A 23447-nucleotide genomic window follows, 5' to 3' on the forward strand; every position below is an offset into this window, starting at 1 on the left:
AATATTAATTTGGCTAAAGATTACTTTAAACAGTGTTAATAAATTATTAATATATTGTAAAGATGAACGGTAACACTTTACAATAAGGTTTCATTAGTTAACTGCTTTAGTTAACATGAACTAAGAATGAACTGTACTTCTACAGCATTTATTAATCTTAGTTAATGTTAATTTCAACATTTACTAATACATTATTAACATCAAAAGTTGTAATTGTTACCATTAGTGTGAACTAACATGGAAAAACAGCTGGATTCTGATTAACTAACATTAACAAAGATTAATAAATACTGTAACAAAAGTATTGCTCATTGTTAGTTCATGATGTTATTTAATACATAAACTAATGCTCTGTCAGAGAAAAATAATCTTAATTATGTCAGATAACACTTAAGCAAAACATGGTCAGGTCAAAGTGTCTGAATAATTTTTGGTTCCAATTTTTTTTTTTTTTTTTTTTTTTTTTTTTTTGATCAATTTTACTGGTAGTCCACTGTATGAAGAATTTTTGGGGATAAAATGTCACAGTTTACTTTATTTTGCTATCCTCACTTACACAAATGAACTATAGTGTCCTGCACCCACTAGTAAAAATATATAAAAATGGTTTGACTGTATCCAATATCAACTGATACCAATAAATGGCCAATAATAATTTAAAAAAAAATCCATCCCATTTTGTCCAAATGTAAAAAATAATGAATCAAAAACTAAAAATCAGTCATTGTAAAAATAGGGGAAATGAGTTTGCACAGTTAAATATTCAAGATAATTAAAATAAAACATCAAAAACTAAAATCAGTCATTTAAATGCTCCAAGTGAATCAGGTTAGCTATCATAACATTATAATACAAGTATGATCAATATGTTTTCAATATCAGCTATTATATCCAATATCAACCAATACCAATAAATAACAGAAAACTGTAAAATAATCCTTATGGTACCGGAATATTGTGCATTCCTACTAAATTGATCTAAAACTAACCAAACACCACACACCTGTCTGTTTTGCACCCATCTTTGGCCCCGTCTCATCCAGATCTGTTGTGTTCAGTGTTTAACGGTGTACCTGTTTGTCTTCAGACCTGCGCAGTCAACCCTTCCGACGGGCTGATGCCCTGAGGAGGAGCGGGAGAAGGAACATGGAGGTACAGCACCTTCAGCTACGCAACATGGAGATCACCACCTGCTAGCCAGCTTTTGAGGCCAATGACAACACTGAAAGAAGAGCAAAAATAGCACACTTAGGACAATGGAAGGGTGGATAAATGTGACACTGAACACTTCCGCTTACCTGGGATCTGGCATCTCGATTTAATGGACTGTTTTAAAGAAAGAAAGCTGGAGAGAATGTGTTGGATGCCATATGTTAGACCTATACAGTCAAATGTTGTGGATTCTACAGATGGACATTGTGAAGGAAGAGGAAGTAGTGTGGTATTTTATGTTTTAACTTTGAGACATTGTGTATTACGTACAGGAATGAGCAGAAATGGCCAATGAAGACTTTGCTTTGGCCCACTTGTCATTTAACCTCTTGTTTTAAAACTCCAAGCTAAGCAGCTTTTTCTGAGGGGAAGATTTACAAGATGCACTTTTATTTTTTATTTTTAACATTGAACCTGGATCATCTTAAAATTGAACTTTTGATTTAAAAAAAAAAAAAGGTGGATGAAGAACGAGAAGGAGATTCGAACTTAAGCTGGTCTTGATACTGTAATGCTGTTGAGGATGACACTTTACGGACTAAAAACATCCATGAAATGTTGAGAAAATGTTTACTATCAAGCATTCACAACCAGTTTGACATTGTATGTACAACACATCTCATTTTAATCACAGACTTGCTCTCCTACTGGTTTTATCTCATGTGACATTTGTGAGCCGTGAAAAAGAGTTTGCTGTTTTTTTTTTTTTTTTTTTTTAAAAAGGAGGGGAAAAAAGACATTTCATTGGACAAAAAGTCTTTTTTTTAAAATGTACAGATATTTTGCTACAAAATTGAGCCTCTTATTTTTTACATTGTTCATCCATTGTGGTGCTGTACATATTGTTGAAACAAACCAACTTGTCCTGCAATATCACTGGAATGGTATTAACTTTTATGTTGTTTAGTATGACAGTATTATTTAATTCGATGGTGAAGACAGTGAATCAACTTTACTCTGTGACCTGAATTGCTCTCTCATCACTATTGTTGCATATGGTAAATGTCTGTGGTTGCACGTAACACTTGAAAGCTTGAGCTGACACTAGTGGCACATATAACGTTTTTCTACTTCGATCTCTTTAACTGGAATCAGTGGTTGTGTGCAAATAAAGCAAAGACACCAGCACCGTTAAAAACAGTCATTCTTTTGAGTGCTCGATGTTTTTATTTTACTGAAAATCTGGATTGACATGAGAATGCTCGATGATAAATGTGATGCTGGAGCTACTTAATAAAATGTGGTGTGGGCAGTGGTAACCTAATGCTGCCACAAGGTGGAGGCAACCCCTTGTGTGGCAGGATCTTATCGGTCCCTTGTTGGCCCCGGGTCTGTGGAACAGGGTTTTGTACAATTAAACGTGGCCAGATTAAACTTACTGATTAATTTAAATGAGATCCTATGATTAATGTTTAGCTCTCTGTTGAAAATGCATAATATTATGGACATTTTTGTCTTTTTCAGTTTTTTTTTTTTTATCATTTTGCCTGTGTTAATGCCAACTGCACAAATTTTGGCACAGGTGTGTATTTTTATTGGAATTTTACTATTTCACCCTCATTTCCTTTAATAAATCTATGTATTTTACACTAGGTACACAAAATAGCTCCACTCAGGACCTTAAGGACAAAGATGTTCCCATTGAAACCCATTAAAATGGCACTTTTTAAACCCAGGACCATTTAACAATAAATGATGCAATCTTTGTTAATAGGCTTTCATTCTGTTGGCAAGGCTTTAAAATAATAATAATAATAAATACCATTTTCTTAGGTTTGGCCTATAAAGCAAATAGTCACTTTATTCCTGTTTTCTGCTTCTGCTTATTTATAGAGCCAATTTGATCAATTATGCAGCTATAATTGTATAACAATGGATGTCAGAGTGTGGTTTGCATGTGTTTAATGAAAAAAATTATGCATATAATATTTGAGAGCGAAAAACTACTGCAAAAGCCAACCACTGTGTTTACCAGCAGAGCTTTACTGGCATCTAATGGGGAAAGTTTGGTACTGCGCACAAACAAAATCTTACTGAAAGCTCATTTTTTGAGATATCAACCTCAGATTTGGAACACTACTTGTTTAGATTCATGGCTTTGATTTTCTAGCAGTTTCAGAGTTCAACATGTTTCATAAAATCTATATTTTATATAAAATAATGTTCATAAATCATTTTCATAAACATAAACCTCTATAACATTTTTTTGTTTCACTTTTTAAACTTTTTTTTTAATCTGCCATGGGTCTTCTTTAAAATGAGACCAAACTTAAGTTTGTGCTTCCCAAGATTCAAATTTTTATGACGGTTTTTGGATATGGACATTACCTTTTTTAATTGATGCACATGGGGTTAAAAATAATAGTACATTGATGTGGAGTAAATTTAGTTTTTTTAAATTAACCTGTGATCTTCAATAATTAAAATGCAAATAATTAGAGATGCACCGATACTAAATTTCTCCACCGATAACGATACCGATAGTTTGGGGGTTCTGCCTTTTATACCTTCTTTTAAATTAATGATTACTTCATTATAATTAATAATTAATCATATTTAAAAAAAATAATAAATAAATGTAAATAAAAACTTTATTCTTTCCATTTCCTCAACTTGTTTCAGAGTAACTGGTATCAGTTATAAACATAAACACATTACTCAAATTAATATTAACACATTAACTAAATTCTTAAGATTAAATTAATATTTCTTAACTTTCTGAATGTTATTAATTCATATAATTACTATTAATATTGAACACAAACTGGTTTCTTAGCATTTTCTTTACACAAAGCCCAAATTCAATGCATTTTTCTGCCATCTTTTGATTGACAGGATATATCGCCCTGACTATTGGCTGTTTTTAGCCCGATAGCCAATAGTGTGAAAATATGCTTTTATCATCCAGAACCAATTATTGGCTGATATATCAGTGCATCTCTACAAAAATGTCAGTAATATTTTTGTTTTATGTGATATATAATATAGTATATAAACTCCCCAAAGAAGCTTTCATTCACAAGTTCCTTAAAGAACCATGTTTTTCTTATTGTGAAGAACATTTAAAAAGAACCTTTTTCCTCTATAAAGAAACTTTTGTGGAATGGAAAGTTTCTATTAGATGTTAAAAGTTCTTCACAGAACTAAAAAAGCTTTATTTTTAAGAGTGTAGCCAATAGTGAAATACATCAACACTGAAACTTAGACCCTTATTTTCAAATATGTGATAAACAATGCTTTCCTTTCTCTATTAAAAATTAATGTACATGAAGAATATTAAATTATGCAATAGGTGAATCATTCCACCTATTCCACCAGGTCACAGTGGGATACTATCTTCTAATGGACATCACACCAGGTTGGGGACCAGTCCATGATGCAGAAGTAAAGAGGAGAAAGATCATAGTTGGCAGCTCCTCACGCTACAGAGAACGAGTGGGCAGACCTCCCAACTGCCACTGTCAGAAGCTTTAGGAGTGCTGAAGAACTGTTCCATGAAAGAACTGAAAAAACAAGAAATTAATATAATAGACAAGTGCTTAGAGACACTGAACATTACTCAAAAATTACTCAGAATTAGTAATTAGTCATTTAACACAGGGATTTTCAATCTTTCAGATACCACCGACCCCCAAAATATGATCGTCGTCACCCAGGTGAAAAAATACTATAGTGTTTTTGAACCATACTATAGTAAAGTACTTGAATTAATTCATTGTGGTAATTCTATAGTTGCTGTGATAATATAACAACTACAGTAATATAAGCAAATTACCCAATATTGTAAGTTTTCTACAACTTTAGGGTATATTATATTACAATATACAGTTTACTGTAGTAAAAACTAAAGTATACTACAGTGTTCATAACAATTCAGAAATCAGAATCAGAATCAGAATCAGAAAGAGCTTTATTGCCAGGTATGTTGTTTACACATACTAGGAATTTGTTTTAGTGACAGAAGCTCCACAGTGCAACAGAGTAACAGCGACAAGACAAGACACATAATAAAAAGAATAAAATAATAATATACAAATTTACAAGATAAAAAAAAGTAGAAAAAAAGCAAAAGACAATATATATTATAGACAATTGTAGCCTATGTACAATTATGTGTGCAAATTGAGATATAAATAAGTGTTTTAAGTAAATAAAGTGTAATAGTGTTGTGTGTTCTGTGTTTGTCAAGTGTTCATGATGTTCATCAAGTGTTCATCAAGTGTTCAATTTATCAGTTCACTACTACAGTATGCTGTAGAAGTGTTGTAAATACTATAATTTATACAGTATACTACATGTATGGTTCAAAAACACTATTTATTTCACCTGGGCATAAAAATGACCCCATCCTAAAATTTTAAAAGCATCTATTTAGTTTATTGTGTAAAGGCCTAATTTATATTGTGAAAAAATTATATTATAAATGTCAACATTATTTGGAAAATATTTCGTTAGATGCATTATTTATTTATTTGCTGATTTATTTGATTATTTTAACTATTTTTTTTTTAAATTTACGTTATTTTTTTCTGGAAGCAATAAAACAAGAATTTTAATGTTTTAGTCACGCAGACTTATATTTATCACCTACCGGTCTGAATTAAAATAGTTTTTTAATCACATAATTCATGTGATGGGTAACTTTCTTGAATGACGTTCATTGCATCCAATCGTATGGTCGTATTGCATTGATTGTCAATTATGATTGGACAACACGTCAGTAAAGGCGGTGCTTCACAAATACGGAAGCACAAACCGCGATGTTTTGAAACTCTTCACCATTTGATAATATTCAAATTAATACGCATTGTGTTCATCGAAATCCCCTTTAAATCAATTGTATTTGTCGTTGAATTGTATAAAAAGTATTTAACATGCAACATACAAATCGAGTGTAATTAATATTATGAAAAGTAGGATTAAGTAGCGCGCTAACTATTATTAGCTAACTTTTCCGTGTTGTCTAGGAAACGGAAACGCGCAAACAAAAGACGCAGGATGTGACTCACTAATCAACAATTTCAACTTTAGAAACTTTTCTCCTGGCGACCATGGTGCGGTCTGCCAGAGATAACGATGTCCCGTCTTTAGACATTTATTCTGAAGATGAAGATAATACTGCATTAACAGGAATAAGCAACACTTCGGATGAGAGCGGCGTGAAGCGCAGGGTAACGCCTGGGCGGCTCCCCGCACGGCCGCGGCTCTGGAGAGACACTCACCTGTGGCCCGCTCGGTATTCTCTGTGCTCTGCAGCATAGTCATCGTCTCATTCATCGCTGTGCTGATCTCATTCTTGTACATCGTATTAAAAGGTATACACTTCCATATCTATTTATTGGAATCCTTCTCTTGAAGTTCAGCATGTGCATAAATGATTAATAATTATTTGATCTGTAGATTTAAGAGCAGAAAGGATAACCACTGAAGATGGATCAGAAGTGAGACTCCTGGGTAGGTCCAAATTGTAGCTACATATTAACAAACCGATATTAGATGCATGCATAAAAAACATTGGTAATATAATTTTTCCCCCTGCAGGTTTTTGGAGTATTTTGGTCCTGTCTTCTGTGGCTGGAGTTTTGTGTTGCAGTTTCTCCTGGACTCTAACCTACTTTGACTCCTTTGAGCCAGGAATGTTCCCTCCAACTCCTCTTTCTTCAGCCAGACTCAAGTAAGCCTGTTTATCATATTATTTGTACAATTAAATCACCAAAACATATTCTCTAAAGCACAATCATGTTACACAATGTGTCAAATTTCTGGTAAATGCTTCAGTTCCCAATATATATTGATTGAAGACCATATCATGAACATTTTTTTTTATTGGTCAAGATAAAATTAAATTTTTATATGTGAACCTGGACCACAAAAGCAGTCAGTTTTTTTTTAAATTAAGATTTATATATCATCTGAAAGCTGAATAAATAAGTTTTCCATTGATATTTGGTTTGTTAGGACAATATTTGGTCGAGATTCAACTATTTGATATCTGGGTGCAAAAAAATCAAAATATTGAGAAAATCACCTTTAAAGTTGTCCAAATGAAGTCCTTAGCAATGCATATCCACTCACAAAAATAAAATTTTGATATATTTACAGTAGGAAATTTACAAAATATCTTCATGGAACATGATCTTTACTTAATATCCTAATAATTTTTGGCATAAAAGAAAAATCGATAATTTTGCCCATACAATGTAATGTAGGCTATTGCTACAAATATACCTGTGCAAATTATGACTGGTTTTGTGGTCCAGGGTCACATATATTAAAATAAGACTGTGGTACATTGTAGGTGTAGGTTCACTATAGCCCTGCAGCGCTTCACTAAAACCCGCCCTTAACCCGTTACCCGACCCCATCATTTCACCAGCTGACTGAAGACTAACTAAATCGCAAAATGAGCATGATGGAAGTGAACGTTTGGTCTTTACTTAAAGACTTAAAGGGATGGTATAATGCAATTTTTACAAGATGTAAAATAAGTCTCTGATGTCCCCAGAGCATGCATGTGAAGTTTCAGCTCAAAATACCCCACAGATCATTTTTTATAGCATGCTAAATTTGTCATTTTTTGAGGGTGAGCAAAAACGCTTCGTTTTTGTGTGTCCCTTTAAATGCAAATGAGCTGCTGCTCCTAAGCAGAGGGCGGAGTTTCAAGAGCCTGTGTTAGCACATAACATTAGTGTTAGCAGCGCCGGTTCACCAAGACTCACTGAAAATGTCAGAAACTGTTCAGCCTTTTATGTTTAAACCGAAGTCGGACAATGATGGAGAGACTCAAGAAGAAGTGACAACATGTAGAATGCAACAGGACGTTTCTGAATGGTTAGTTGGTGAATTTATGTAGCTGATGTGGAGTTAACTATCTTAAAGTTATTGATTGCATATTCTGTCATGATAATCTATAAATCGCTCATGTGGGAACTGTTGTAAGATCCTACAGAGCCAGAGAATATATGCTGCATGAAGATAGAACAGGTATAGTTTAGTTTAATTATGGTTATAATTTATGTTGGCATCTTGCTTTTATGACATGCTATTGCATTTGTGTTACATACTGTATTGCAATAACATGGCCTCACCCCTTTGTTGTGTGTTCACGGGGGTGGGATTTATGTAAATTTTAGGGTTAGTGATGTCACTAATCCATAAAGAAGCTCGTTGTAGTCCCTACCAGCCGTTTGTTGTAGTCCTTAAACAGAGAATTCTTTAAAAGAAAATATCTTCCTTTGCATTGAACTTTGAGCGTCGTAACTTTGCAGATACTGTTTGTGCTCTAGCAGCAACATTACACACTAACTAAAGTTAAAAAAGTGAAATCATAATGAACCACCCCTTTAAGTTTCAAGCATTGATATTTAACCAATGTTTTACAATATAAAATGTTACAGTGACATTTATTAATTTGTGTCAGGAGTGCACATCAATCATGCTGACTCAAACTGATATTTACCATTTCACATAAAGAGAGAACACGTACCTATTCGGTTGCACCTGCTTCCATTCATTTTCAATCATAGGAAAGCAAAAAACATCTCCATTAAGACGTCACATTTCCTTAGAATGAGCAAGCATTTCTATTAATTTTCCAAGAAATTATGCTGTCTGAGGAGGTTTGAGAGATCTCTCCTGTCTCATTATACATTATCCTTTCAGTCAGAGCAACAGAGGGAGCTCACAAGAAGAAAACACGAGTTATGAGTTACACAACTTAACCGAAATGCATGTTATTTATGACACGTATGCGGATGCATTATAGTCCGGTATCAATAAAGGCACAGGGAAGAGACCGAGGGAAGAGACCGATAAAACATGAAATGATTATAATCATATATGATTTGTCTAAGTTCTTCAAGCAGTCTCTGGTATTTTCCATAAGCATATGTTTTTTTTAATATAGTAGCCTTCAGCATCACATATAAATGTATTTCTGCCTCATACGGTGATCAGAATCCCCATCGGAATGCAAGGAAGTTATTTCAAACACTCGCTGGTGTCTGAAAGTGAGTTTTTAGCTAAAAATTGTTTTAAATGTCTTAAATGTTGAAGTTAGCTGGTAGCCTGATATAATAACATGGGAAATGAGCAGCAGTGTTGACCTTCTCCTGACTCAGGTAAACTCCGCCTCTGTTTATAACCACTCCTCAAGGCCCAGTTAGCCTTGAGGAGCCAATGGCCAGGGTTTTTTGGCCCGCCAAATGACTTGGTCCAAAGCAGGCCAAAAAACCCTGGCCATTGGCTCTGAGGAAGCCCCGATGAGGCCCGCTTGCTTTTGGCATGCTAGCTTTTGGCTCGACAGTGGAAACAAGGCTATTGACTGTCTGTGTGGCAAACCTTCAGTTTCAAGAAACACATAATTTCCCTTTTCCAAAAGATTCAAGCTGAAATTTTGTAAATGGTGCTAAGTATGTTTCTGTTCAAAAGCAGAAGGGTGTAGTTTTTGTGGGGGTCCACACCAATGAAATCAGAAGAAACTTTTTAGAAATGAAAAGTTCATTCAACGAGAGAAACTCAAAGCCTCATTTTAGGCTGAAAGTCTAGACTCATGATGGTAGTGAGTTAATTTACTGCCGCAGCACTTGCAAAAGTCATCCTACTGATCTTGTGAGCAGTATTCATTTATTTCACACAGCCTGATGTCTGATTGTCTCTACAAGTGGCTGTTTTTCATGGCTGGTCCTGTTCAGTAGTGTAGAGTAGAAGAGTTATAAGAACATGTTATCAAGGCTGTTCCTCTGGTCTGAGGTTATTCACCCAATTTTCCTATTTTGTTTTTAGCTGTCAGTGCCTAAGAAGCTTGTCAGCTGGTAAAATTGAAAATTGTTCCTATCACTTTGTGCTGGTTCGACTCGCCCGGGTGAGAGCACAGACTCAGAGGAGAACAGAAAAGCAATTTTCCTGTAATTGCTTTTCATCTTCAGACCTGAATACTTGCACCAAGCGGAACATTCAAAAACTGTCCCAGAATTGGTCTGCAGGGATTTCATGTGGCTCCAAGCCCCATCAAATATGTCTAAATGTCCTTTACCACAACTTCTAATGCTCTTGGAGAAGAGAGGGAGGAGGGGAATTTGACTGAACTTTTTAGTATTGCTCTTTCCGAAGTCATTGACATTTACTTAGCTGGCTTTCTGAAGCGGTCAAAACTTTATATTATTCTTAAAGGGTTAGTTCACCCAAAAATCTGTTACAAGTCCATACAACTAAAACCATGACACTTCAAAAAGTTCATAAAGAGAGTAGAAAAAAATCTATATTAATCAAGTTTCATCTAAGTCTTCTGAAGAGACACAATTGCTTTTATATGATGAACTGATTTAATTTAGGATTTTATTCACATATAGGGTGAAGTCCAAATGGTTTGTTTTCACCCGGGAAGGGGACGCCATTTGTAGGGGCTTTCCAAACGAAAGTGAACAACTGAATCACTTCAAGAAGAGCCCTTCCATAAGTCTATTAGCGAAGGGATCATGCGCTGGTAAAGACTTTATATACAGTAGAAAGATGCTGCACTCGTATTATGATTATGAATGGGAGAAAGTGCAACGCACAATATCGCGTAATAGGTTCCACCGTCTAAATATGAGCCAATCGCCGTTTGGTAAAGTCATCGCATCACTGAAGCTCCGGTTCCTATAGAAACAGTCAGATGCGAATCCTATAGAGATGCTCACTTAGGACTGCGCATGCGCATTAGCTTGATCCAGCCTGAAAAATGCAGTTTTTTGTCATGATTTGAGCATTTATAAACAACATTTATGAGAGTTAATTTAATTGGTGATTTCAAATATGAAATTTAATCAAATACTTGGCGAACAGATTTGGAGAATTTGACTTCATTATAAATGTAAATTTATTTGTATATGTCATATTAACAGCAGTATTAAGAATTACTTTTGTCGTGGTAACATTCCACGTGAAGCTAATGAGGAAGTTACGTGGTCTTTCATCGCTCCCTTCGCCAAATGCGTTCCAAGCAGCTTCATTATGACACCCTGCTCTCTCCAAAGTCCCCACTTCAAGGGCTCTTCAGAGTGAACATTCACCACACCCAGACCTAGAGCACATCAAATGGTAAACAAAGCTCAACCGCAATCGTTTGTCACGTGAGAACCAATGAGTTTTTTTTTTTTTCTCCCATGTCAACCAAGCACGTTTGAGCCTCTGCAAGAACCAATGAGATTTGTTCTTGCTTGTCAAGCAAGTACAGTTTAGCTTCCTAAGTGTCTCTGCAGAAGACTTGGATTAAACCATTCGATCTATATGAATTTTTTTTACAAACTTTTTGAAGCGTCAAAGTTTTGGGGTTTTCAAAAGTTTTCAAAAGCATCAAAGTTTTCAGTGGAGGGACTGAAACCTCTCAGGTTTCATTAAAAATATCTTCATTTGTGTTTCAAAGATAAATGAAAGTCTGATGGATTTGGAACAAAATCAGGGTGAGTAAATAATGACAGAATTTTCAATTTTGGGTGAACTAACCCAACTTCAGTCCTCTGTTTTGTAGATTAATTCAGTTTCCTAGTAATGGTAAGGCAGACCTTCGTGACTGTGTCCCCTTTTGTTACTTATGTCTGAGCTGTTAACAGGAAATGTTAACCACAGTAAGAATCCCACAACCAACTCAGCAAGACCTACATATCAGAGCACCAAAGCGAGCTTTCTCACTCCATCAAGGTTTATGGAACTTTTTGTTCCCAGTATGGACACATCAAATCTGAATTTTCCTCAATACATCTAAATCTTGTTTGAAAATCCATTTCGAAATGCATTAGTATTTATTATTATTATTATTATTATTATTACTTAGAGAAAACAGTATAGAATTTTAATTTAGACCATTTATTAGTTATCTTCCCTTAACATGAAAATAATGATCAGCTTTAATATTGATGCATGCCTAGATAGGATGTTATTTTCCTGTTTCTCTAGAGTAATTAGTTACAAGGCAATCATGGCTCTGGAACTGAGTGTGCTTGAGAAAAGAAATAACATCATGCAGTTTGTGTACTGCCAAGGTTGCATACACCAACCAGTCAAGCAGCTGCATTTGAGATGAATGAAAATGGACAGCACTCTTTAGATATTTTAGACCTTTTTAGAGTTAACAGATCTATCCTTTTTTTTTTCCCAAGAAATATTTCAATGAAACAGAAGATGCACATTTCAGTGATACAATGTAATTTGGCCCTAATGAACAGGGAATCTTGCATTAAATTACAAAATATCTTTTAATGTCTTTGAGCCCCAGAGAGCAGTCACAGGCGACAGGGTCAAGAAAAAAACTCCATTAGTGGTGAGGTGTTGGAAAAACCTGGAAAGGAACCAGGCTCATCTGAAGCCTTCTCTAGGCTCAAAATAATGACATATGAAAATAATACATTGCTCTAAATGTGCGGTCATATTTGCCATTGTTCTGCAAAATTTCATGGCCGAAATAGTCAATTCAATGGGTTTCCGTGATTGGAAAACTCAGAAGTATATTTCCGCATAATTGGTTCAAGTTGATCACATGAATTCGCCAAGTTTAACAACAGAATGCTGTGATTCATACATCACTACACCATTGACAATATACAGTGGACCTTCGCCAAAGTTTTAGTAATGTGACCGCCCCTTAAAAGGCACAATATGTATGATTTTTTTTTTTTTTTTATTAAAATATCAAAAAATGTATATATTTTGGTGACTTGTGTACTTACATTATCCCAGATGTTTCCAACAATGTTTAAATCCAGAGAAATCGACAAATTTAACCAGTTAACCACCTGTTAACGATGTCATGGTTGCGTTGCTCTCGATTTCCGGTTTTGCTTTCGTAGAAACCATTGAAACACCAAAGACGTTTGAATATATTATGTGTTTTATTAGATGGGGTTAGCAACTGTTTGGATATCTTTATCAACAGAAAACATATTATTGTATATCTCAACACAGTTAGTCTTATTGTTTGAATTTCTTGTATTCTTGGTTTAACACGAGTAACATGTTTGTACCGTGCCTCAGAGGCAACTCTTCTTTTGTCACACTCTAAAAAATGCTGGGTTAAAAACAACCCAAGTTGGGTTAAATATGGACAAGCCCAGAGGTTGGGTAAAGGGCACTATTATGCCCTCTTTCACAAGATGTAATATACCGTGCCTCAGAGGCAACTCTTCTTTTGTCAAGTAGCTAAAATAGCATAATCATAGAAAGCTTTATTTGCCTTCGAAGAAACAAAAAGCATGTACACTCTTTAAAGTATTGTTATAATATTGTGCATATCTCTCCCTAGCAGTTGAAATTTGTTTTGTAAGTGTATTGTTTGTGTTGATTTTTGATCAATAAAAATGGCTTTTTTTGTACTATACCAAATACAGCATTATTTCCACCATAGAATATATTTTACAGTTAATTGCATGCCATTTAGCAACACAAGTCGGCCATTTCATTAGGATAAAATAAAATAATGTGAATTTAAGGGATCAAACGTAATTATAACAAAGTTCAAGAAAGGAGGCAGAAAGTGAACACAACTTTAATCGTAAATATAGGAGCAGCAGCGGATGACTGCGGCATATACGCATTATGAAAACGGCAACGTAAAATGCTTCACACCACAGTAATGTTAATAAAACTTGAATACATTAGCTCATCCAAGAACATCAATCATCAATCTACACCTTTGTTGTTGTTTTGAATAAGCGTCCTCTAGCGGCAAAACTTATGTAGTGTTTTTAAGATAGTACAAGTCATGTTTTCAGTTAGACAGCCAAAATTATGCTATCTTTCAATGCATTATTAAGGCAATAAATATAAGTTGTGATTGTAGTGACTGCAATATAAGAACAATATAATGTCAGTCTTTTAAGTCCATCCATTGTTGGCGTCATCTGTAATCTTAGTAGATGAGGCTGGGTGCACACTGGATCTGGTGAAACCCCAGAAACTCTTTCATCTCTATGGTTAGTAAGAAAACCAAATGACACTGAGGTAAAATAATGAGCGTAGGTGTAGGGAGATATAGAGCATTAGTCATACTTCCTCAGTGGTTTACCCACGAATAAATAAGGAAGTGTTTGGAGGGTTTGAGGAATTGCCGTTAGCCCATCAGACTGTGAATTCAGTTTTATTTCCAGTGACCTTAGTACTTCTGACATTTATTACCGGGAGCTTTGTGTACACAAGGTACGAGGGGGAGGCACGTGTGTACAGTGGGAATGCCGTGACAAACTGTTGCCGTTTGCAGAATTAATATACTTTGAAATTACCTCAATTTGGATTTAATGATCCAGTCATTAGAAGACCTAAGCTTTGAAAGTCTTCAGAGGACACTCAAATGATAACATCATATATTGAATATTGAATAGTGACCAAAACTTAACTTAAAATGATGCAACCTGTCATATTATGGAACAAAGTTTGTAGCAGAGCTCTTTGAAGTTGTTTTTCAACTATAATTAATTCATGCTGGATGGCACCCCTGAGCTTCTCATTCATTTGTGATGATAAAAAGACCCATTTGAAGCCAGCTGAAACGTGTCTCCTCTGCTAACTTTGAGTTTGCACTTGAGTTTAAGGCTGTGCTCCAATTTATGAATCTATAAGCCAGTTTCTGATTGGCTGTTTGGGAGGAACGTTATTGATTGTGTCTGGAGGCTTGGCGATAAAACCCAGGGTCACTCCATCGCCGAGCGAGTTGGTTATCTAATCACGCAGCGGTGCTCTCACGATGTCTGTCCTAAACCCAACTTACACAGCCGGCTCAGAACGCAAACAGGCTATCGACCAGCTAGCAGCCGGATGGGGTGGTATTGACTGACCCCCACAGAACTGTGACTGGGTCTGCTTGTTCCTTCACGCTTGCATAGCTCCAGTTCTCCACCACAAAACAGCAGTGGTAGACACACAACCTGTCCCATTGGCATTCTCCATGTCTGTTTTCACTGTGTGTCGCAGCACTGCTCTAGCAATTAGCCTCTTGCATTATCCTCAAATGACTTGGATGATAGCGGAAGCTTTCCTCCGTTGTTTCCAGATATGCACACGCATATTAGTATAATGCTCTCGTCACTTTGTTTCCATAGAAACGCAACCTTTCAATCATTGGGTGCATATGGTCGCAGTCAGTTGTTTGTGGCTCTGTCTTCAGCAGATAAGCTTTACATTATCTGCTTCCGTTGTAGGTGAGGTCCAGGGAGTTCACGACACAACAATTGATTTGGTGAATTAACTGGCTAATAGAAATTAGTTTAGTCTCTTTCGGTGCTTTGGATTTTTAGTCGTGATTAGATCTCACATCCGTAAATTGTCTGAATGGATGGCCTTAATTATAGTCTGTCCTAAACTGTTTTTCCCATTGATATGTTGGGAAATGTCTGGCTCCCTAATGTTCCATGTCAAGGCTGCTGTCTGTCTAAAGTGTGTCGTTTAAGTCTGTTGTGTCTTTAGGATAGATGAACCTTAATGTTTTCTGACTTTTTGAGAAAAAGATTTAACAGGCACAAGCTGATACGGCCCTGTCTGAGCATGTGATATGCCTGGTTGAGACGTATCTGTTGCAGTGAAAATTAATATGTCATGGTCATTTAGTCCAGTGGATGTAATTCAGAAATAACCAAGGAGTGAAAACACACATGATGGGTGTATATACACCGATCAGGCATAACATTATGACAACTGACAGGTGAAGTGATTATCTCTTCATCACGGCACCTGTTAGTGGATGGGATATATTAGGCAGCAAAAGAACATTTTGTCCTCAAAGTTGATGTGTTATGCTGCGTTCCAGGCAGGTTTTTGAGCCCGTAAGTCACGACTTTAAATCACGACTCACGACTTTGTAGCGTTCCAGGAAAGTAATGCCAAACTGCCTGAGTGTAAACAAACCAGCATTATGCTCATTTACAATTATTTCTATCACCAAAGGTGCTTACTCCTTGCTTATTTGAGGGAAACAGAGGAGGAAAAACAGCGCATAAGACAAGAGAAGCTGTTATACCATTTATTTTACGTTATTTTACCGTGCACTTGCATAAACACCGCATCCGTAGGAGCTGTCATTGTTGTTTCGCGGGTTATGTGACGTCAGAGCGCGGAACTGGGAGTACATCGATCTAGTACGAGTTCACGGGTGGGAAGTCATGGGTTTGACTGCCGTTGCAGTGCACTTTCACAGGTAGAAGGTTGGAAAAACACGGGTTATGGGCTGCCTGGAACGTGGCATTAGAACCAGGAAAAATGGACAAGCGTAAGGATTTGAGTGAGTTTGACAAGGACCAAATTGTGATGGCTAGACAAATGGGTCAGAGCATCTCCAAAACTGCAGCTCTTGTGGGGTGTTCCCGCTCTGCAGTGGTCAGTATCTATCAAAAGTGGACCAAGGAAGGAACAGTGGTGAACCAGCGACAGGGTCATTGGCGCAAGGTTCATTGATGCACGTGGGGAGCAAAGGCTGGCCCGTGTGGTCCGATCCAACAGACGAGCTACTGTAGCTCAAATTGCTCAAGAAGTTAATGCTGGTTCTGATAGAAAGGTGTCAGAATACACAGTGCATCAGTTTGTTGCGTATGGGGCTGCATAGCTGCAGACCAGTCAGGGTGCCCATGCTGACCCCTGTCCACCGCCGAAAGCGCCAACAGTGGACACGTGAGCATCAGAACTGGTCTACTAGCTACATGTGCCAAGTTCTCAGATATGTACTGTTTCTATTCATGTTGGTGTCATATCTTTTGGGGAAAACTTTTTCATTTTCAAGAAACTTTCAATTTAATGGCATAAAAATGTCATGTGGGAAGTAGAAAGTAACATTCCTTCCTTTTCTAAAATACATTCAAGGAGGTTGTTTTTAAACAAATTAATTTAATCATATCATAAAAATCATTACATTTTTGTGTACTTGGACTACATGGAATTTTACAGCCTGAGCTAACCTTGCAGGCATAAATGTTATAAGACTTGTTGACCTTGACACAAGGGTCTGCATGGGTAATACTAATACTACTACTAATGATAATGATAATGATAATGAAGATGATAATAATAATATTAATACCAGATTTCTTTCAAAATTCAAATTTCTTAAGATTATTATGATATCAGGACAGTTGACCTCTAACCCCACCCCAAAAAATATCTAATTGCATTTTTATTGTATTCTTGAACAGAGTAATAAAACAATGAACGTCGTCATTGACCAGTTTAGTGCAGATCTGCGCTCCTGAACCTGCTACTCTAAAACACTTCAAATCAGCCATTAAAGAGAACTCATGGCAGTGGTTAACATGGGACATTTGGATGCCTCATAATGGGATTTTTATGGGCCTCTGCACTTACTAGAGTAGAGTAATGGCCAGCTGTTATGATCAATACCCTTGTCCATATTCCATACATGGTCCTCAGTTTTGTTTGTTCCGTGTGCTTTTAAACTTCCTGCATTAGAGTCACACACCTCTGGAGAGTAACAGACCGATTGAGTAGTAAAGTAAAAGGGGTAGTACATCATGTAGCTAAACAATTGATCAGATAAATAATTTAGATTATGATTACAGCTTTTACGATTGGAAGTTGTTGATTTAGGTCTACTTCTGTTGCTTCAGAGATTTCTATTTTGTGCTTTTGGTCACAAAACTACTATTTACTTATATTAAAAAAACAATAATTTGGTACAATGTACTTTTGTGTTCAAGTTGTATTGCAAAACATTATTGCTGCTATTGAGGTGGGATATGGGTAAGGTTAGGGACTGGTTTGGTGGCATAGGTTTAAGGGTGGGTCAGGACTTACAGATTTAATTACAGCTATAATTACATGCAGGTATTTTTAAATGCTGGTACATTATAGTTAAAGACACTTGCTTTTTTGCAACAGTTGAGTATTTTTCACAAAATATGTGTGAATTGTTACAAGAATTTAAGAGGTTATTTTGGATTCGCAACAAACCATTAACATCAAGCGCTGAGTGAAGAGCGTCAAAGATGTCTATTTACAACATGTTTTTGAAGCGTTGATCATTGTAGCCAATCACAGACATATCTGTTGAGCACGTGAACACAATGGCCAATCATAGGTGTTTGAAGGGTTAGTTCACCCAAAAATTAAATTTCTGTCATTAATCACTCATCCTCATGTCGTTCCACACCCGTAAGACCTTCGTTAATCTTCGGAACACAAATTAAGATATTTTTGATGAAATCTGATGGCTCAGTGAGGCCTCCATTGACAGCAAGATAATTAACACTTTCAAATGCCCAGAAAGCTACTAAAGATATATTTAAAACAGTTCAACCTTAATGTTATGAAGCGACGAGAATACTTTTGTGCGCCAAAAAAACAAAAGAACGATTTTATTCATTTTACAACGCTTTACGAATCTTTTGTTTCGAATCACTGGTTCCGAGCGTGTATCAAACTGCCAAAGTCACATGATTTCAGTAAACAAGGCTTTGTTACTTCATAAGTGTTTCGAAATTTCAGTGGCTCACCACTGGGGGGCGTGACTTTGGCAATTTGATACACGCTCCGAACCGCTGATTTTAAACAAAAGATTCATAAAGCTTCAAAGCTTCATGAAGCAGTGTTTTGAAATCGCCCATCACTAGATATTGTTGAATAAAGTCCTTATTTAGTTTTTTTTTGGGAACACAAAAACATTCCCGTCTCTTCATAATATTAAGGTTGAACCACTGCAAGCACATGAACGGTTTTAAATTTGTCTTTAGTAGCTTTCTGGGCATTGAAAGAGTACATTATCTTGCTGTCAATGGAGGCCTCACTGAGCCATTGGATTATATAAAAAATATCTTAATTTGTGTTCTGAAGATGAATGAAGGTCTTACAGGTGTGGAACGACATGAGGGTGAGAAATCAATGACAGAATTTTCATTTTTGGGTGAACTAACCCTTTAAGAATCCACTCAACAGCGCTTAAAATGCTATGGAGAAATGCTGGTATCGTCACATTTTTTAAAATTTCAGTACCGACTTGGTACCGAAGGACATTAATCAACAATTACGATTTTTGTTCTAGTCATGCTGTGGACTAATGCCATTTGGATGTTTTGTGTTTTGTTTTTGCAGAAGAATGACCGGACACTCTTTCCACATGGGCTACAGTATGGCAATACTCAATGGAATAGTGGCTGCTCTCACTTTTATGTGGTATCTCAACTGATGCTCCTCAACTACCGCCCATCTGCGGAGACCTCGACTGTCATTTAACTCGCAATTATCAGGAGGCAATTCCAAGTTTAATGGCAGCAGGAACCGTCAAATAATGTTACTAATATAAAAAAAAAAAATGAACAAAAACTAAAAATTGAATACTAGTTTTAAAACTTTATTACATTTAAATTTCTCAGTCGTTAAGACACTGAATAAAACAATAAGTACACAGACTAAAAAAAGATGGACAATGTGTCTCCACTTCCTTCCACTGTAGAAAAATGAAGCCAAAATGTCCTGTTGACATCTTGCACTGATTACGTCATTCGGAGCCTAAAGGGATTCTGAGGTAGAGCCGCGGTATTAAGGTCCCGCCCACACTTCAGCAGACACAAACAGCTGTCAATCGTGACATTACATCCCATTTTTATAGCATCAAATAACTAACTAAAACCAAACTTATTGGAAAAACAAACTCTTAGCGTGATAAGAACTACCTAAAATGACAGAAACCATCTTTGAAAAACATGTATTTGAAGTGTAATTGGATTTTTTTAGTTTGGCTCACGTCCCATTCAATTACATGGAGAGGGCGGGGTTTATGACCTATACCGCAGCCTGCCACCAGGGGGTGATCAATGTTTTGGCTTCACTATTCAGGACGTTTGAGGCACACTTGCAAAGTCCAATTTTTTTTTTTTTTTTTTAGAGGATTTCTCATATTTTAATATATGCTAATTTGACAAATTCAATAAACGCACATTGACTTTTTCTTAATGGACTACATTTCAGTAAAATGGCATTAGGGTTGTCAGGGTCTCTTTGTTTCCTAGTTATTTTGTCTGATAAAAGGCTTTTATTACAGAATCCTGTTGCTGCAGCTTTTTACCATTACAATAGCAGTGCATTAAATCTGCTTTTTGCCCTTTTGATGTCATTCATTTAGTAGGACAACACGTACAGTAAATGCATTTAAGACTTTCTAAATAAATTGGACGTGCCTTTTAGGACCTCCTCTTAGCAAAGACTAGAGTCCCTTTGCAGTTTTGCTTTATTAAAGCTGGAAGTTGCTGCTCTATTGAGCGTTTTAATGGGGGAAATCATTAATACAATAGCTGTTTTGTGGTTGATGGAGAGTGACCGTGTTAAAGCTTTGTTGAGAGCCTGGGAGAAGGTCAGAGAGTGTACAAGTGTGGATTTAATTTATGACTTTAATTATTTGATGCAGACTCTGCCAGGCCATGATTACTTTTTTCTTCTTCATTAGATTAGCAGGCCCTGTAGCGACTCATTTCAGCTATGAACTGGTCTGTCTCGTTTATAAATGGAGTATTAATGTATTGCCGCCTCTGTGAGTGTATGTGGTTCCTATAATTTGTTTTCCTTTACAAGAAATTTCCATCTTCGTTTTAGCACATTTAAATAGACATTAAAAGGTTAGTTCACCCAAAAATGTAAATTCTGTTTTCATTTACTCACCCTCATGTCGTTCCAAACCCGTAAAGGCCCGTTCACACCAAGAACGGTAACTATAAAGATAACTATGATAATAACTATATTTGCGTCCACGCTAACAAACAATAACGGTGTGTTTATTCTAAGCTCACACGCCGCGGTTTCAAAGTGTGTACAACGTGTTTTTGCAATTCTTGTTGCATTTACAGGCTTTAACCAGCAGATGTCCTCAGCATGCTATGTTTTGAGTGAATAGCTAGTGTAATCGATCTAATCTAACAGTCAATTTAGCTGACAAAGTCTATATAGCGGAATCAAAACAACACCTAGTCTTTTTCGCTGCAACTTCAAAGGAAGCAAGAACTAGCGCTGGATATCTGAGGTAATTTTATGTTACACTGTTTGCTAGCCTGGCATAATGATCTCAACATTAATACTGCTCATCATTTATTCGAGGGTATGACCGATTGTTTTTCATATTTATTCATACATTTTCTTTAAATTATCCTTGAAAATGGGGTTTGACTTATCAAACATTGGTGGATTTTTCTTGACCTCGGCGATTAACTTCTCACAATGTCGTCTGTCATTTTAAATGCGCGAGCTTTTAAAATAGAATGGATTCTGATTGGCTGTCAGTGTTTCATCGTTCAGCAGCTGGAAAATATCATTCTGAAAGTGATCCCAATGATATAATTTCTCTGTATTGTTATCGTTATAGCTGTGGTGTGGACAGTGCTATTCTTTTATATTTATAACGATTTTCAGAACTATATCTTTATCGTTATCTTTATAGTTATCGTTCTTGGTGTGAACGGGCCTTTAACACTTTTGTTCATCTTTGAAACATAAATGAAGATATTTTACTGAAATCAGAGAGATTTCAGTCCTTCTGTTGACAGTCCACGCAACTTTCATTATATAAAGTGATCGAGTCTTTTCAGAAAATGTGGACTTTGGGTTCATATGGATTACTTTTACGATCTCTTTATGAACTTTTTGAAGCGACAAAGTGGTAGTTGCATCATGGACTGTCAATGGAGGGACAGATATCTTTCAGATTTCATTTAAAATATCTTCATTTGTGTTTCGAAAGAGGAGTGAAAGTCTTAAGGTTTTGGTACGACATGAGGAAAGGTAATTAATGAATTTTTTCATTTTTGGGTGAACTAACCCTTTAATTCTTGTTTGAGGATTTTAGCATTTCCAGAAGTAATTTATCCATCTCAGCACCTGTTGCACCTACATTAGTCGGGTATTTTAAGGTAAAAGAGAGATGATTGTATGCATGCATGAGCACACTCTCCATGTTTTTTGTTTCTTAGCCTTACAAAACCTGTTCTTGCATGACTTGGTGATTAAAGTGTCTCTTTTAATGCTGTTTCTGTTGAGGTGAAGGTCTGTCTGAAGTAAACAAATCCAAACACACATTCAGTCGTGCAGCACAGCTGTCACAGACAATATCCCATCCTGAAACCACCTGACTTGGAGGTTGACTGATTTCCTTACTTGTTTTCCTGCCATTTAAATAATCAGGGATGTAAAAACAACACTGGAATATTCATTGCTTACCCAAGAAGTGGGATATTGTGTCAAATAACGCTAGCAGAATGAATATTGTAAGAATTTATTTATGCAAAAAGCAATAAATTTGCAGTTTAAATAAAAAATGTTTCGTTTTTCTGCTTTGTTTATCATTTTTCACACTAGCACTATTTGTGCTTGCCTAAATGGGGGGGGGGGAAGCCTCCAAATAAAATCATAATGTGCTGCAATTCACAAAGACATAAAAACTAATAGAAACGTCTGTTTTGCAGTTTGTGGCCGAGCGCTTATAAAGATCTCAGTTAAGGCCTAAGGGCGCAGCGGTTCAGAGTGCAGACGTGAATGTGAGTGGCAGTCGATATGAAAGCATTCGCTATGATGCCTTTTCACTTGTCACCCTCAAGGCTGGTTTTCACGAAAGGGCAGCGAGACATGTAATCATTCTACAGAATAAAAAATTACGCCCACGGCTCGCTGTGTGTCTAACAAAATTGACTCCTAATCTGTCTGATACTCGTACGAGGACAAAAGCAAAAAAAAAAAAGAAGGAAAAGACATCTGCAAATACACAATACAAACTAATAGCAGTGCTGCAGTTCAGAAAGGTAATGAAGTTCCAGCCCTGGGCTTAAACTCATGGAATAGCATGCCATCACAACCATATCGGTGATTGATTATTATTAATATGCTTTTGTAGAATGATGAATTAGCCTGCAAGACTGTGTTGACAAATGTTTGAATTTGTATACAGGCCAATGAGAAATATTCAGTGACATCACTTCAGGGTTATTGTCATTAACTAAAACTCATTGCAATGAAGCTGAAATAAAATATAAGTATTAGTTGAAAATATTAAACTAAAGAAATATTTAGTTAATAATTAGGCTATAGTTAATAATACTATTAAACTGAATAAATTGAACTAAAACTATTAACTGAAATAAAAACCGAAATATTATCGCTAACAAACTAATTGAAATAAAGCTAAAATAAAATATAAAAGTTGAAAAACTTAATCTAAAGAAACAGAAATATTAGTATTGGCAAAGTCCCTTTAAGTCATTTCACTCGGCGGCCATCTTTGAAATGCT

The 23447-nt window shown here is 36.1% G+C and overlaps 2 protein-coding genes across 2 annotated transcripts in view; both read left to right on the forward strand.

Moving 5' to 3' along the window:
* The window catches only part of fmnl2b (formin-like 2b), a 39623-nt gene extending 37707 nt beyond the window's left edge, over nucleotides 1-1916 (forward strand). The window contains exon 27 of the mRNA XM_048200565.1: nucleotides 1088-1916. Within this exon, the coding sequence (XP_048056522.1) occupies nucleotides 1088-1197 (110 nt within the window). The 3' untranslated portion in view covers nucleotides 1198-1916. The remainder of the gene's footprint in view (nucleotides 1-1087) is intronic.
* Nucleotides 1917-5950: 4034 nt separating this feature from the next.
* On the forward strand, nucleotides 5951-22481 carry arl6ip6 (ADP-ribosylation factor-like 6 interacting protein 6). Its single transcript, XM_048200566.1, is given in 5 exon segments — nucleotides 5951-6450; nucleotides 6453-6527; nucleotides 6613-6666; nucleotides 6754-6886; nucleotides 19273-22481. Coding segments are annotated over 5 exon segments (543 nt in total). The 5' UTR covers nucleotides 5951-6263; the 3' UTR covers nucleotides 19367-22481.
* Nucleotides 22482-23447: the final 966 nt, after the last annotated feature.

Source organism: Megalobrama amblycephala, linkage group LG8 (genome assembly GCF_018812025.1).
Source record: "Megalobrama amblycephala isolate DHTTF-2021 linkage group LG8, ASM1881202v1, whole genome shotgun sequence".
NCBI classification, from domain to species: domain Eukaryota; kingdom Metazoa; phylum Chordata; class Actinopteri; order Cypriniformes; family Xenocyprididae; genus Megalobrama; species Megalobrama amblycephala.